General features: G+C 38.4%; 1 protein-coding gene across 9 annotated transcripts in view; it reads left to right on the forward strand.

The window, feature by feature from the left end:
• Window positions 1–11,880, forward strand: part of LOC135789943 (CUGBP Elav-like family member 1) — a 101,228-nt gene extending 89,348 nt beyond the window's left edge. For all 9 annotated transcript variants that reach the window (XM_065300022.1, XM_065300025.1, XM_065300024.1 and 6 more), the window contains 2 exons: window positions 8,154–8,885; window positions 9,479–11,880. In XM_065300022.1, the coding sequence (XP_065156094.1) occupies window positions 8,154–8,885; window positions 9,479–9,750 (1,004 nt within the window). In that variant the 3' untranslated portion in view covers window positions 9,751–11,880. The remainder of the gene's footprint in view (window positions 1–8,153; window positions 8,886–9,478) is intronic.
• The last annotated feature ends 4,133 nt before the right edge of the window (window positions 11,881–16,013 follow it).

A 16,013-nucleotide genomic window follows, 5' to 3' on the forward strand; every position in this document is an offset into this window, starting at 1 on the left:
GTCTAAAGTCAAGTCGAGATTAGAATTTTTTGTTTTCGGTATTATTTCGTCACGTTGGCATTATTACATTTCCTAAGCTTTTTATATTTCCTGTCTTTATCAAATGTGATAATCTCGCGACACGCATTTCTTGAAATTGTGGTTATAAAACAGGTTGTTTGTCATTTAAGACTCCATAGTTGTTTGTTTCCTCGTTTTAAACGTAAATTTTCATTTGTTTCTCGCACCATCACTTTTCTTATCTCGGGTAAACACGCTGGAAATTTTTACGAGATATGCAACTCAATGCACACACAACACAGCCTCGAATTTTTAATTTTATAATGAGCGTAATAAACTTCACACCATTTGGTAACATAAACGTAGTTTGTTTAGTTCTTGCTTTTAGTTTTTAGTGTGCTTGTTTATATTCACAGCGGTGTTATCAGCGCGCAGAAAAGCGGAAACTTTTGTTTCTCGCTCGAAATGGGAGGCGCGCGGGGACGGTCAGCTTACACTTGCAGCTCTTCAAACGGCTGGAAACTGAAACGAAAACATAAAACGCACAGCACACTATAGCGCGCGTATCGCGGAATGTAAACGTAATTCGAGCTTTCAGTGTTTAGCATTCGCTTTTCGTGTGCGTGGCATGCGTTTTTGTGTTGTATGCATCGATAACGAAATCGAATACGCCAAAAACAAATGGACGGCTCCGAAGAGGCCGATAACTTATTTCAATCATATTCATAACAATAAACTGAATAAACAAAGAAATTGTTTGTATTTTTAGGTTATATAAGTGTAATTTATGTTTTTGAGGTTAGTTTATTACTAAAAGTTGATTTTATGTGAAAATTTTGCTATAAATCTAAAAAAATGAAGTTATTTTAATATAGGCAACCATACATTCATATGATGTATGATTTGCTGGCTTACAAAAGTGTACATTTAGCTTTTGTGTGGATTTCTGAATGTACGTGAAACTTTTTCACCGGAATCGGCCAGGTAAACGCCCGGGTGCGATATACCTGCATACATCGTCTGTTACAAGTAGAAACAACGTCCGGTAACTCGGGTCTCTGGTAAACTAAAACACAAAGCTCACTCTGCACACGCGGCGAGCTTTTATCTTATCGTTTTTCACCTCAATTCGTTATTTTTTTAACAAACTCAAAACTTTACCCAACCCAAAAAGATTATTATGTAGGTATATTTTAAATAGTTGTACCTCTATGCAATGTTATGTAAATGCGTTCGAATGTTGTTTTTGGGATGGTCAGCAACAGTTTGTTTAGCAGTAATTTAGTTTTGCGTAGAGTTTAAACGAAAATGTGTTTGCAAAACTTTGCTAAATCGAGTTTATCAAAATGAACCAACTTTACTAGTCCAAACAAAACTTTATTTTATTTACAGTTCGTTTTCCCTCTGCTCTGTGCTGGAATTTCAATAGCGACAATACGAAACTGATGCGCTTTACATGCGCGAGCGTTGGCTGTGCTTCCAACGTGTTACTTTGCACTAATTATCATCATCTCTAATGCTGGCGCTGTAAAATAATTTCATTGCTTTGCCGTGCTCAATGAATGTGTGCTAGTTTTAATTGGGAAAAGCTCCGCTGGCAAGGTGTCAGGAAAACAAGAGCGCACGCACTCACGCGCCATTGTTGATTATGATAAATCGATTTTCCTCTCAGCGGCGAGCGACGCTGCGTGTCGCTGTGTCTGTGAGGAGAAACGGGTTGAAGGCACACGTCTGGGATTCGGTTTTGGTTTTTCCGCTTCTCGCGGGTCTTCAATCACGGCGGGAAAAAAAGCGTGTGTCGCGACGTGGGTTGCATAGAAATCAGGCGGTATTGCGTTGGGCGCGTGTCCGCCATTTGCATTATCATCGCGTTTGCACGTTTTTCCGCTTAATAACAACGCACTCGACGGTATTAAAGGACGCATCGTTACAGGCGCACCTGACTGCAATGTTAATTGGCTATTTTTGAAAATTAGCAAATACAAGCAATTCTTTTTCTTTTGTTTTCGGAACTAATTGTGTTGCAATATATATTTTGACCCAGTTAAGTAAAAATATAAAGATTTACATGATTATCTTAAGTAATATATATGTAAATGTGTTTTTGTTTGTTTGTTACTCTTTAACGCAAAAACCATTTAACAAATTTTGATAAATTTTGGTGTTGAGATAGTTTTGATTATGGAAAATAACTACTACTACTTTTTATCGCGAAAGTCTAACTAAAAGGGTGTGAAATAAGGGATGAAAATTGATATTGTCATTAAATCATAGTTATAGTTGCATAATTCGAATCCAGGTGGCGCTAATGTGCATTATTTGCATTTTTCATTTCTTTAAAATAAAATTCAGAGTTTTATTGACAATTTCTGCACATAATATGCTCAAGAAGCAAGAAAATAATTCGTTTAGCTGTTTTTGTTTAACCTCCTAGGTGTATAAATAATTATCTAGATGTCATTAATTTTCATTTGTTTTCTTATTATTGTTCATAGGTTATTTTTTCATCCTTTCGCATCATTTTTCATTTTTCTTTCTGTTTCTGTGCCTCAGCCTGCTCTCGACCGCCCTTTGCGTTTATTTACGCGTCGGAATGTGTCGAACAGTCCATTTAAAAATAAATCGCCCGTGCGCGTTCGCGCAAAAATAATTGTCTGAACGTTCACCAAGCTAATGCGCTCTCGCGAACGCACACAAATGTTTGCGTAACTTTACAAGCACACCCCGTTTTCGAATGTTTGCGAACGCGTTTTTATTTGTTTGTTTGCTGCCCGTGTGTGTTTTTTTTCCTCCCTTCGACATTTTTTGCGATAAATTTTTGCGGTAATTTATCGCCGTGCGCATTTATTCAATGGCTAGTTTACTGAAATTGTTATTTATGACGCACACAAAATAAATTAAAACCGTGCGGTGTGTACACATATCTAAACTATCGCCCTTTTTCCGAGTGCGCGTTTAAATAAAATAATCTCCGCGTGAGTTATGCGTCCGCATTGCCATCGGCAAACAAACGAAACGTCACATCACATAAATTTTTATAGCCGCGCGCACACGCGTTTGTGTCTTTGTCGCGTCGATAAACAATTCGGGAATAACGCGTGATAACACCGAATGCAACTAATTTACGACGACCAATTTGTGATAGTGATAACTTATCCCGCATCAGAATTTGTATTTTTGTATTTAAACAGCGCCAATAGCGTCAATACCAATGCGCGCCTTGTTTGTATTGCGCGTGTTTGTTGTCTGGCTGGTAATAATTATAATTTGAAGCGTGTTTTACCGTTGTTCGAGCGATGGTTTTAAGTGGAAGTCGATACGCGACGATAAATCGAAGCGGGCGCGACACAAAAGGTACCAGAACCGGAGCCTCGCCGAGCGAAACAATCGCGCTTCCGGTGTGCCTGGTGCCGTGCCTTGCGGCTCACGGGCTGGTAAACGAAAAGAAAAATTATTAATGTTAACGCACACGGTATAATCATTATGGTGCGCTACCGTAAACGACATCGGACTATATTTAGCATAATAAGCGTGCCTGTCACATATGAAAACTCATTTATTACGCCTGAAAGCTATCAATAACTGCTTTCACTTATAAAAGTTATAAACATTATTTTGGGCATATTATTGGTCAGTATTTCCGGCTTTAATGTGAGTTTTATTGTGTTTGGGTTCAATTAGTGTGTGTGATATGTTGTTACACATTTAGTACTGGGTAATAGTGAAATAATTTATTTTGAATATTTTGTATTATAAACAGGAAAACAATGTTTGAATTGATTTTAAAATATTCAAAGTGATATTGTTTGATAGGTCATTAAATTCTTTCGTAGTGATGCATTGCATTGTTGTATTAATCAGTTGATATCCGTGAATTATTGCGTTTCTTCTTTATGAAACAAAATGGTTGCATTGTATGTAATAATGTTTAACAATCAAAGTCCAAACGTGTGGTACGTTGATAGTAGTAATAATAATTAACTTTTTAGTATTTCTTGCAAAATGAAAGCTATTTGAAAGCTAATAATTATATTGGCGTTTAAATTATACAAATACGTATTAAAAATGTGAAGATTTGTTTGTTTTTGTTTGTTAGTGTCACTTTCACGCGAAAACTACCCAAACAATTTTGATAAATTTTGGTAGAAAGAAAGGTTAGACTGTGGAGAAAGACATAGACTACTTTTTGTTACAAAAATATACCTTACAGGGTGTAAAATAGAGGATGAAAGTTTTATTTATTAAGATTTCTCATTTCTTCACAATAAAATTAAGAAATTGAAATTAAGCATTTTGCTTTTTTGCTTTAAAGCTACAGTTCTTGGACTATTTTCTATCACTATAAAATCCAAGGGTTTTTTCGAACACATGGTATACTCATAATCATTTACTTCGTGTTTCTTTAATGTTTTCCTTGTTAGTCAAAACATGTTTGATCGTTTTAAAGCACTACTAAATTCTTTTGTTTTCCCCGTATCGCATGGCACTTGAAAAATAAACGAGCGCGTATTTCCGTTTCCTGTTTTCCGCCTTGCTTTCCGCTTTTCGTGACTGCGCGCCGTCTTAAAACTAAATGGCCGCATAACCGACTTAATATTATCTCTCCTCGCAGGTATAACTCGTTTACGTATTATATTAGTTTTAATTTGCGTAATTTGCTAATTTACCGTCTGCGATTATTTTTATTCTCATTATTATTGCGTCAATAAAAGACACATTTGTGTGTGTACGAGATTACATCGCATCTATTCGAAGGTTTTAAATGTTATGCAACCAAATACACACATGAAGGCATTCAGTGCGCGCCTCCTAGAAATAGTATGTGATTTTCGGTGATTTTTCCGATGCTCCAGCTGCCAAATGTTAAAATTTAGCGTGTTTGCGCGTTTGGTAATTAACTCGTTTAAAATTCGAACGCGTGCGTTTTGGGTTATCTTGATTCTGGTCTTCTGCTTTCTGCCACCACTTGGCCGCTGAAAAACGTTTAAAAGCTCGACGTGTGGCTCGGGTTTCCGCATGAAAAGCTTTTCGATCTTTCAATCTCAGCGCGTCTGATTTTTGATGCGCAACACGCCACACGAAAATAACTTTCTCAAGTGGTGCGCTTCTGTTTCAAGCGCAGATTAGAGATAATGCACACCTCATAACTACAATATCAATGGTGTACTGTACGAGTATAAACGACAATTCCAATGCATCTTTCAAAATATAAAAAATAAATAAGTTTTTAAAGTTTTTACGGTTGTTCAATGAAGTGGGTAAATAATTATAAAACAGCTTTAGTCTGATTTTTTACGAGTCTATTAAGTTTCCCTAAAAATCCCGAATTCAAAGAGTTGGTTGTGGATGAATGATCGGGTTGGTTCTCGGGCACTCGTAAAATATATTTCCGTCTATTTGTCTTTCCGCTTTTACGTCTACTTCCGCGTCTACTGCTCAACTTTATCAATTTTTTTTAATATGGCGCATGTCGAATGCGTTTTTGTGCGCTTTTCGAGCTTTGAGGCGGCGGGCGGAGGGCTCATTTGTAGTGGAGTGCGGATGAACTTTCGTAGTAAAATGCAAACTAAACTGTTCTCGGCCGCCGCCAAGGACTGTATCCCGAAAGTTTGCCGCACGCCCCGGCGATAAAATAATACGCATATTAAAAAAGTTTGCTAATTTGTGTGCGCTTGTGCGCTTTTCGCGCTTGTTAGCCGAAAAGCACGGAAACGAAGCGGAGAAACCTCGGAATAAAGACGAATGAGTGAAGGAGTGATGAAAATGTCTTTGCGAATAGAGTTTTCACAACTTACTACTACTTATTGTTGATTTGCACTAAATTTATAGCAACAAAAACCCAAAAGTTGATAAATAACTTGTTTAAAAATAAACTATCTGTTAAACTTCTGCGTCGTACTACATATAACACATAACTTCTAGTTATCTACCTGCGTAGAATATGTATGAAGTTTGTGTTTTGTGTTATTCAATATGGCTGCAATTGCGTTTCAACCAGCATAACCTACTTTGGTACTTGTTTTGTATTCTCCAAAGTATCACTTATATCACCTGCCTAAAATGGACTTCGCCTACTTGTGGTGTTCGATTCTAGTACAATTTTAGACGGATTGACGAAGCCTGTTTGTTTAACGCTACTACTGTTCTTATTGATTTTAACCGCTCATTAAACCGTTAAGTAAAGTTTACTTAAATGCAAACATTTAAACAAAATTAAAACATCGGCTGATTAATACGTAAATTTGAGTCAGCGGTATCTTTTAATGTCTTAACTAATATTATAATTGCGGTCGGGAATTATTTTGTTTGTTTGTGTCGCTTTTAACGCATAAACCATTTGAAGAATTTTGATAAATTTTATAATTTAGGTAATTTTGACAAAGCAAAATAAAATAGGCCACTTTTTGTTACAAAAATATGATTAGAAGGGTGTAAAATAAGGGATGAAAGTTGATATTAAGATTTTATCATATTTATAGTTGTATTATTCGAATCTAGATGGCGTTGAAGGGCATTATTAACATTTCTCTTCTCTTTAACATGCCTTTATCTTTAGAGTCCGACCGAAACTATGTGCGAACTGAGATGGCAAGTGACCACCACGACTTAGCCGCGAGTTAGCCGAACGACGCACGATAATTCACGAACACTGAGTTTCGGTTCTGCCAAAAGTTTCAGCCAATTTTGGCCGAAACCAAATTTGAAGCCAAAACTGAAACTTTTGTCGGTCACTATTTATTATAATATGTAATCTGAGTGACACATTTGATGACAAAGATGCAAGGCCCTGATTGTATAGGTGAAACGAGGAGAAGATATAACCTAACCAGTGGTGTAGTCAAAAATGAATAAGTCTCGTTTCAAATGAGCCGTGTACCACCGGTGGTACACGCCGTCCCACAGACCAGACGCGTGTGTACCACCGGTGGTACACGCCGTCCTTAACGTGTTAAAAGACAATTAAGAATTTTATTGAAAACGACTCCACCCACTAATATTTGCAAGGAACAAGAAAATAGGCCAAAACTACTTCGTTTTGTTATTCTAACGGAATTAAGTTTACGTTATGTGGTGTTTGTTACAGATTGTAGCTTGTTTCGATGAATGGCATATGATATTGGCCGGCTTTCGCCTATTTCATTAATTTTGTGAAATAAATTCACGCGATTTGCCCTTTTGCGATTTCATATTGCACGATGCAATATGAGGAAAATCATCATCAAACTTCCATTATTCACCAAATTAATTAAAAGTGGAAACAAATTAAATTTTAATAATTAATAAATTCACCGATTTGCATACGCTCTGCGCACTACTCAATCGGAAGCTTGGTTAAAATAATGTTTCATTAAATTGATATTTATGAATTGTATGCAAATCTATTTTGAAATATTAAATAAAAACTAAAATAAAACGCAAAACCTGCGCAATGATGACTGTCCAAACAGCTATAGACTTAAATGAATATAAAATATAGTAAACTAAATAATAAACATAATAAATGTGCATAATTTAGTTAATATTTTAATTAAATTGCATTTTCGCGAATAATTGCGAATTTGCGCGCAAAAACAAACGGAAAAACAGTTTTAATCGTCGACTGTTTCCATTCGGCGCTCGCTGCCTCGCTGAGTAACTCTGTTTAGGCAATTTCAACCCGTTTTTTGTTTTGTTTCGCCGCTGTTTTTTCACGTCTGTGCGCAGCGTGTTTTGCATTGCGCCGAAACGGACAGGCTTGAAAATATAATTGAATAATTGAATTTTCAGTTTCGGTTCAGCGTCAGACTCGCGGGCAATTCGCTTTGACGTGCGGACATTAAGTTTGGTTATATTTAACGTTTGTCTGCCGGTTTGATTGTCAGCTGAGTTGCATTCGCATTTCTAAATTTTCTAAAGGATGCGCTGATTACTCAATCAGTAAAGGACGCGTACAATCATCTAGTGTGGTGTAGACGAGGATGCGAACAACGATGGCTAATTATAATTGTTTGACGCGCGCCAATTATTCGCGCGTCCGAACGGTTCATTTCAACTTATTTTTAGTTTTTCGTAATTCTAACTTAACACTTGACTAAATATAAATGTTAAAATATTTAACACTATTTATGTGTTTTTTTTTTAAATTATAATTAATTGTTGTTTTATTGTTACAGAAAGAAAACTATTTGTTGGCATGCTGAGCAAAAAGCTGTGCGAAAACGACGTGCGCGCCCTCTTCAGCGGCTATGGCAACATCGAAGAATGCACAGTGTTGCGCGATCCAGCCGGACAGTCACGCGGCTGCGCATTCGTCACCTTCGCGACAAAGCAATGTGCACTGAGCGCAATCAAAGCCCTCCACCAATCACAAACGATGGAGGGTTGTTCAGCGCCTCTGGTGGTGAAGTTTGCTGACACGCAGAAAGAGAAAGAGCTCAAGAGGCAGCAGCAGATGCAGGTGAACATGTGGGGTGCGATTGCGCAACAACAGGCGCCGCAGACACTGCAACAGCAAGCACCGCAGCAGTACTCGCAGGTGACGCTGCCGGCGGACGCCACCTCACAGCTACAGCTACTGCAGGCGATGTCGTCGATGAACAGCACGCTACCACTTTTGCAGCAACAATTACTAGGTGGCAATGATAATATCATGCCAATTGGAATGCAAAACCTGGTGACGTTGGCGGCGATGGCACAGCCAGCGGCGGCGGCAGCCACTGCCGCCTCACCTTTGTGTATGGCGAATTTGCTCGGCAAGACTACGACTGTGGATCGGTCTTCGTTGTCAGCAGCCGCCGGTCTTCAGCCAAGTTTGGCTACTTCGGCTGATTTAAGTTCCTATGGGTTGTTTACCAGCGCCACGATGTCGGCGGCGGCGATAGCTGCTGCGGGGAAGCAAGTTGAAGGTATGGCACAATCAAATTCCTTTGAACATTGTGTATATTTATAACACTGCAACAATTTGCATTTGTTTTGTTTAGCTCGGTTATGTTTTTGTTTTATTTTGTGCTAATGCAGCAACCCAACACACATTCAAGTGTGCTTGGTGTGTTGCATGCACACGGACGAGAGGGCGACACTTCCGTTTCGTTTTCATCCGCATCCCTTTGCCGCCGGCGGCGGCTGCTTTTTTTCGTCCGTGTCGTTTCCGGCTGTGCGCCGCGCGCTTTGTGTTGTCGCGCTAATGTAACATAACGCATTACGACATTACTAATTCCGCTTGAATTTTAATGGCCGGCCGCCGTAATGTAACGTAACGCCGCTTGATTAATGACGCCAGCGTGTCGAAGCACCGCGCTGCCGTTCGCAATCCGCAACCATTTGCGTGTTTCGTTATTTATCATTCCGTGTTTTTGTCTGTCGGCCAGCTTTGCGAAAGCATTAGTTATCATTTAGACGCACAACAAAATAGACAGCGGATTTAAAAGAAATGCCGCCATTTTGAAAACAAACAAGACAAGACGTTAATGTTATTTGTTTCGGTTCATTGTTTCGGCAGGTCCTGAAGGATGCAACCTGTTCATTTACCACCTGCCACAAGAGTTCAACGACACCGACCTGGCGTCGACGTTCCTGCCCTTCGGCTCGGTGATATCGGCGAAGGTGTTCATCGACAAGCAGACGAACCTCTCCAAGTGCTTCGGCTTCGTGTCGTTCGACAACGCCGCCTCGGCGAAGGCGGCCATCCAGGCGATGAACGGTTTCCAGATTGGCACCAAGCGGCTGAAAGTGCAACTAAAGCGTGCGAAGGAGGCGTCTCGGCCTTATTAGCCGTGCGCATGCGCCCACTTTCCAAGCCGCTAACTACCATCATTTGATTCCCAAATCCTTGGAACACGCGTCGAGTGCAATCTTTTCTAATCTATAAACAGAGACAATGACAAGCAGGAAATAAACTGAAACTCGCCGCTCTGCCCATAAACCAAGTGGGAGGAGCCCAGTGTAGTGCATCGCTATCGCCGGGGGCGCAACCCCCGCCTACGAAACATACCAAAAAGCAAATTAGTCTTTATTTTTTAAACAAAGAGAAAAACAAACATACTGGACGATTGAGGGACAGAAGCTTACCAAAAAATGAAAAGTCCAAAAATAATAGCGCATAATTAATGAAGACTATTGATAAAAAAGTGAAGAAAGTGCCACACTTGTATTGTACTGATCTAATGATATGTTGCAGACACATACACTTGAAAACAATCACACAACACACACGAACACAAGAGGTAAACACCGTGAACACGTTGCTAAGACGCTCTCAGGATCACCGCGCGGCGAAAAAATCCGCACACGAACCACCACCAATCAAATCGGATACGTAGCTAACACACCACACACTGTTAGGCAACCAAACACACAGTATCACGTAAGCAACATCACTTTTACCTTACCTATTATACAAAACGCAGCGATAGCAACACGGAAACCGAACACAATTGAAACCCAATTTACAAACAAAAACAATAGCAATTTATGGCTGCTGTGGGGGCGCCACATTCAAGACAAACGAAAATTGTAAACAAATAAAATTGGAATTGTAACTTGAATCACGGGCTACTGCGAATGTGTTTTGGTAGATGGCGCTATAGGCAATTTATTACAAACGTGACACGCGCGCGAACGAACTCTTTGTGTGTGTGCGGCATTATGAACTAAACAAAACATACAAAAATGAAAACAATGTTAAATGTTATGTTTGGATATATTTATATATAAATAACAAATTAGTGAAAATTGTAGGGTTTTACAAAAAAAATAACAAACAACAAAATGAAGCTAAACAAATTTTTGATTGTAATCAGAGAGCGACGAGAGCGCCACAGTTGTGAAAAGATTCCGTATTACATACTGCTGAACATAAATTTTACTAAGATTTTCTTGAGAAAATATGCGAAAAAAGACGCAGAGTTATTTTACTTCTAAACGATGATGTATTTTTCGAAAGCGCAGCGCAGTTATGGACGCCGAATTTATTGTGTATCGATAATCGTATTATGTTTTAATTTAATTTATAGTTTATCTAGTTGCAAGACTTGTGAGAAGAAGCGGTTTTCATTTGTTTCATTTATTTTAATTCATTTTTTCGCGGCCAGTGTCAGTAATCGAACTGTAATCATTATTTGTGTTTGATTTGGTTTTATTATTTTATATTTAATTTTTTTTTGCGTTGTACGGTTTTTTCATTACGCGTTTCTTTTTTTGTAGTCCGAGTGTCGTTTTATTTTTTGCGTTTTTGACAGTTTTACGTTTGTTTCTTTTAGTTTTTCTGTTGCAAGTTTCACATTTCTCACGCGCAAGAAAATCCAGTGACCAATAAGTGATAACGATTTACGATTTAAATATTTGCAAACATGGCGGCGCGACACGTGCACACACACGCGGCATGCCACATATAGTTAATATTGATTGTATTAAATTATAAAAAAAAATGATCAAGATTTAATATTGTACATTTAAGTGTTTTACACAGAAACAAAAAGCAAAAAAAAATGACGGCGATTTTCCATGTCGGGAAAAAGTCATTTTGATGAACGTTGTTTGTTACGTATTGAAACGAATTGTTTTCATTTTTCGTTTGTAATATTCGTCGATGGTTTTTGATACTTTTTAACAATTCACACACAAATTGAATGTTTGTTTACGTTCGAAGTCGTTTCGAAAACTATTTCATTACTTTTTTCTTTTTTTCGTTTTTGTAATTATCATTGTACTTAGTTTTTGTTTTATTCTGATGTATTTCGAGGGCAGCTGCGCATGCGCGCGCCGCTCGATAGTCGAGTCGTGGCCATAATGTGCAGAAGGGTGGAACTATATTGTTGAATGTACTTTAATTTCTATATTTTGTTATAACTATGAGTCTTATTCGATTATTTCAAATATTTGATTAAATGAAATGAAAATGAACACGTTTTAATCACAAATTTCTTTCAGAAAACAGAAACATCAAGAAAAAACAGGTTTGTTTAGAATAATTATATGTAAATTTATGTTTTAGGTCCGTGAAATAATTCTACTAATGTAAATTAGTTAAGAAAATAGCTGCATATGCTGTTTATTGTTTATCTTGAGGTAAAATTATGCATAACATTGGAATTGGCGCATTTCTCTCGTATATTTAATAGAAAAACATAAAAATTCAAAATTATTCCGCACAAAAGAACGGATTTGCATGGGAAAAGCACTCGGCCGGGCTTACGGCTAAGCGCTCCCACTCAACCGTGCCAGCAGCTAGAAAAATGCAAATACTCATCTCACCGCATGTCAGGGGGTGGCGAAAAAATGAAAACTTGATGCAAGATACCACCGCGCTCATACGAGCGAAATTTCTGCACACAGGTGCGCGAGGTGCATTTAAGGGTGTAGGGTGGCGAGTAGTGCATAAAACTCGCGCCGACGGGAAATTGGCGAGCGCGCATCGGTTAATGGAGAAATAATTCAATCAGTTAATATCAACCTGCTCGCCCGTTCACTCTACTCGGGCGCAGGGATTAAAACCTCTTGTGTAAAAGCAATCTGCGCGTTTTTTACTGTTTTATTGCAAAATTCCGCATCGAATATATTACCCAAGCAAAGTTAATACGCGGAATTTTAAATTACATTCCACATTTAACCAAAACTAAAAAAACGACGCCATTAACTGCACGGACATTATCTTCCGGAAACATAATCTTCCGCTGACCGTTCGACGTACAATTATAGCTCGTAGTGCATTACTGAAACATACGGGTCCATTACGTGCCGAAATTACGCATTGTTTATTAGCGCGCTCCAATAGTTATTAGTTATTGCTCTCCACTCGCGTCGCTGCATTAACGCGTTCGAATAAACCGAACGCGGACATTATCCACAACTCACATAACAAGCGCTAATGTTTGTTTGCGTGCCATTGCCAAATATAGGCAACCAAATTTACAACTCAACCGTACGTTTCTATATATATATACTATATAAAATTGTTTTGTTTTACACCGTCAGCGTCTTCATTTATCTGCTTGTCACGGCTGATAAAGCTCCCCGGGATTTGAAGGAACGAATATGATGGATTTCGTGCGCCCGCAAAGTGGGTGACAGCTGTCATCGTCGCGGAATCCCGCGGGTTTAGCCCCTGTGTACGCGATGCATTGTTCTTTGCATACTTGTCAGCGTGCAAGGACTCGACAGACGACAGCCTACACCTATTGATAAACGCGTTTATAGATAATGCACGTCCTTTTCGGGATATTCAGGACACCTGGATCCATTCAAACAGGTAAAGCTGCAATCATTTGTTTCCGAAGCTTTCAACCGCGAACGTATATTGTGTTATCCGTATACCGGGTTGCATATATTCGGAGTTTAATGTTTTGTGTACAGGCAGTGTTCCCAATTGCACTTAGGGAACTAAAAACGGGATAAAATATAGCGGGTTGTCAGTAGCACATCAAAGTAGATGTCTTTTTGTTGCCTGCAACGACGTCGTGCGAACACTTTTTGATGGATGACATCTGTTTGTGCGCTTTGCGTTTCGAGTTTTAATGCGTTTCTCGTCTGCGCAATGCGCCAGCAATTGCATAATTTGTTTATATGAACGCAATTCGAGTTCGGCGAGTGTATGAATTTAAAATAACAGCGTTTCCTTCGCAGTAATGTTTCGCGCTGTACATGATGGTGATACTGATTGTACAATATATTGAACGCGGGTTGAACACAGTTAAATTTAATTTTCGTGTTTTGATGATGCATTCATTGATGGTATGATGTGATGTGATGTGTTTATTGGTGTTAACGCATGACGCAACACAGTGAATGAAAGCGTCAAAATAAAACGCTGCGAAACGCATGGAAACGCACTTTACGAGCGCGAGTTTATTCAAAACTAGCTGCGACTGTTAATGTTTCGTCAACACGTCCGGTATTTGTTTGGGTGCCATTAATGCATTTTTCAAGTGTCGCACTATAAACAAAAACAGATTAAAAACGTATTAAATTGATGCCATTCTATATAATTCTTAAAAATACTAGAGATTTATTTTATTTTTTATTTAAATTTAAAAACAATTGCAATACCTATCAGGTATTTTTTTAAATTCAAGTGCATATTTTAAATTTTTCGTTTTTTCAATTGTAATCCTTAAAAAAATGATGAAACGAAGGTGATCAGCGTTTGCGTGGTGAGCGGGGTGAATAAAATGGCAATTTTCTTTGCATGCAAATGGCGTGGAGCGCGCGGTGCCTTTGAAGATTTTTCCGTTTTATAAATGCGCAATTAAGTCGAAGCGCCCGGCGCGCAGAAGGGAGTCATTTACATTTAACGTCCCACCTTCCGTTCGCGAGGGTGGTTTCACTTTCCGGAAATATCCAGCAACGTACCGCTTGTTAGTTTAACTAGCCCACGGTGGTTTTATACCTTACGTATATTTGCAAACTGAAAAATAGAGAAAGAGAGAAAACCGACGATTAGTGGTTTCTGTAATTGCGGTTTGATGAAGATATATGTGTTTAGAGAGAGAGGTATCCCATCAACATTTTCTTCTTTTTGTACAAATACGGCTCCTCCACCAAAATTTTAAAATCAAAATAGAAACTTCGATTTTTTGCTGCGCGAACAAATTTTTGATATTATATTAACGTAAATATTTTTAAATTGACTTTAATAATTAAATTATTTATATAAAAGGGTATATTGGTGTATTTAAGTAGAGGGCAAACAAAAAAATAAATAATTAGGGAAATATTACTGTTTGCTGATGTGGGTGAGGCACACAGACTTTTTACTAGTTTTTTTTTTGTTTCTTGCGTCTTGAAAACTGCACTCTCGTGCAATGTTCGGCTTTCTTTGGCTTTCTTCTGCCGCGAAATGAGCTTGTTAATGTGTTTATGGCCGTAATGCGCTCGTTTGCGCTCGACGCGCGGCGTGCGGAAGCCGTTTGCGTTCGCTTGCGTGCGGAAAACGAACGGAAAGCCATTTTATAACAATTTAAACCGAAACGCCCGCATAAGAATAACTAAAATAAGCAACTGTATTAAATTCAACTCTCTGAGAGTCCATACACACGCACAAAATAATCGAAACTAAAAGATATATAAAGAGTTGGAAAAACAGCGTAATTTCCCGAACAAAAACCTCTGATACTTTCGCGTTTCGTTCCGTTCGTTCGTTGTTTATTTAAGCGTGTTCTGTGCACTCAGTGTGTGTATATACATTATTGAACAACATTATTTCAACTTCCGATGGTTTCGTCGAAATCGACGTTTAGACGTGAAATATTCATGCATTATGTCGCACACGTTCTCGTTAAAAGTAAACGCAAACGATGAGCGTACCTTAAGTGCCATGACTATGAGTAGGCACTACGACGGCTATTGTCGAATGTCGATGGCTGGCTGCGCTCTCGTGCGGTTGGGCGCTGTGTACATTGAAAATTCACGCGTGCACGTTAACTGAAATAACGCGGCGCACAAATCAAACAAATTGTGGTAAACGCGCGGGAGGAATCGGAGAGATTGGTGGAATAATAGAAAGTTTCGAGTTGACATAGGCAAATGTTCAGAATGTACAAGTACCGCATTGACATGCTTTAAAAACAATCGGCAAGAAGAGGAAACCGCCGGTAAAATTACAAACAATTGGATATTTGCATGAAACTGGTTTAGACCTGTTAATGTGGTTGCATAAATTGTTTGATAAGCATGAAGCTTAAGGAAAAAATACAAACTAATTTTCACAAATAGTTTTTGAATAATTTGAGGACTAAAAGTGGTAAAAAAATGCTTTTTTCTTAAATAATGAATTATTTAAGTATTTATATATACAAAAACAATACAAATATCCAATTGATTTTGTTAAAATTTATTGTTTTGAGTAGTTAAGGTAATACACATCCATAACCCGCAGCAAATCCAGCCAAATTTCGGTCGTAAAGTGGCAAAAATAAAATAGAAATCCAAGCGATATAAGTCGAATATTGTATTACTCGTCGTCGCAAATTACAAAACGCGATTTATCTCGATTTATCTCCGGGTATTCGAAAAATCCAATATCATTTTCCATCTCGACA

Source organism: Atheta coriaria, unplaced genomic scaffold (assembly GCF_025399875.1).
Source record: "Atheta coriaria isolate IRGN ID8LTWV9N9 unplaced genomic scaffold, Caltech_Dcor_3.1 hic_scaffold_3_pilon, whole genome shotgun sequence".
Taxonomy (NCBI): domain Eukaryota; kingdom Metazoa; phylum Arthropoda; class Insecta; order Coleoptera; family Staphylinidae; genus Dalotia; species Dalotia coriaria.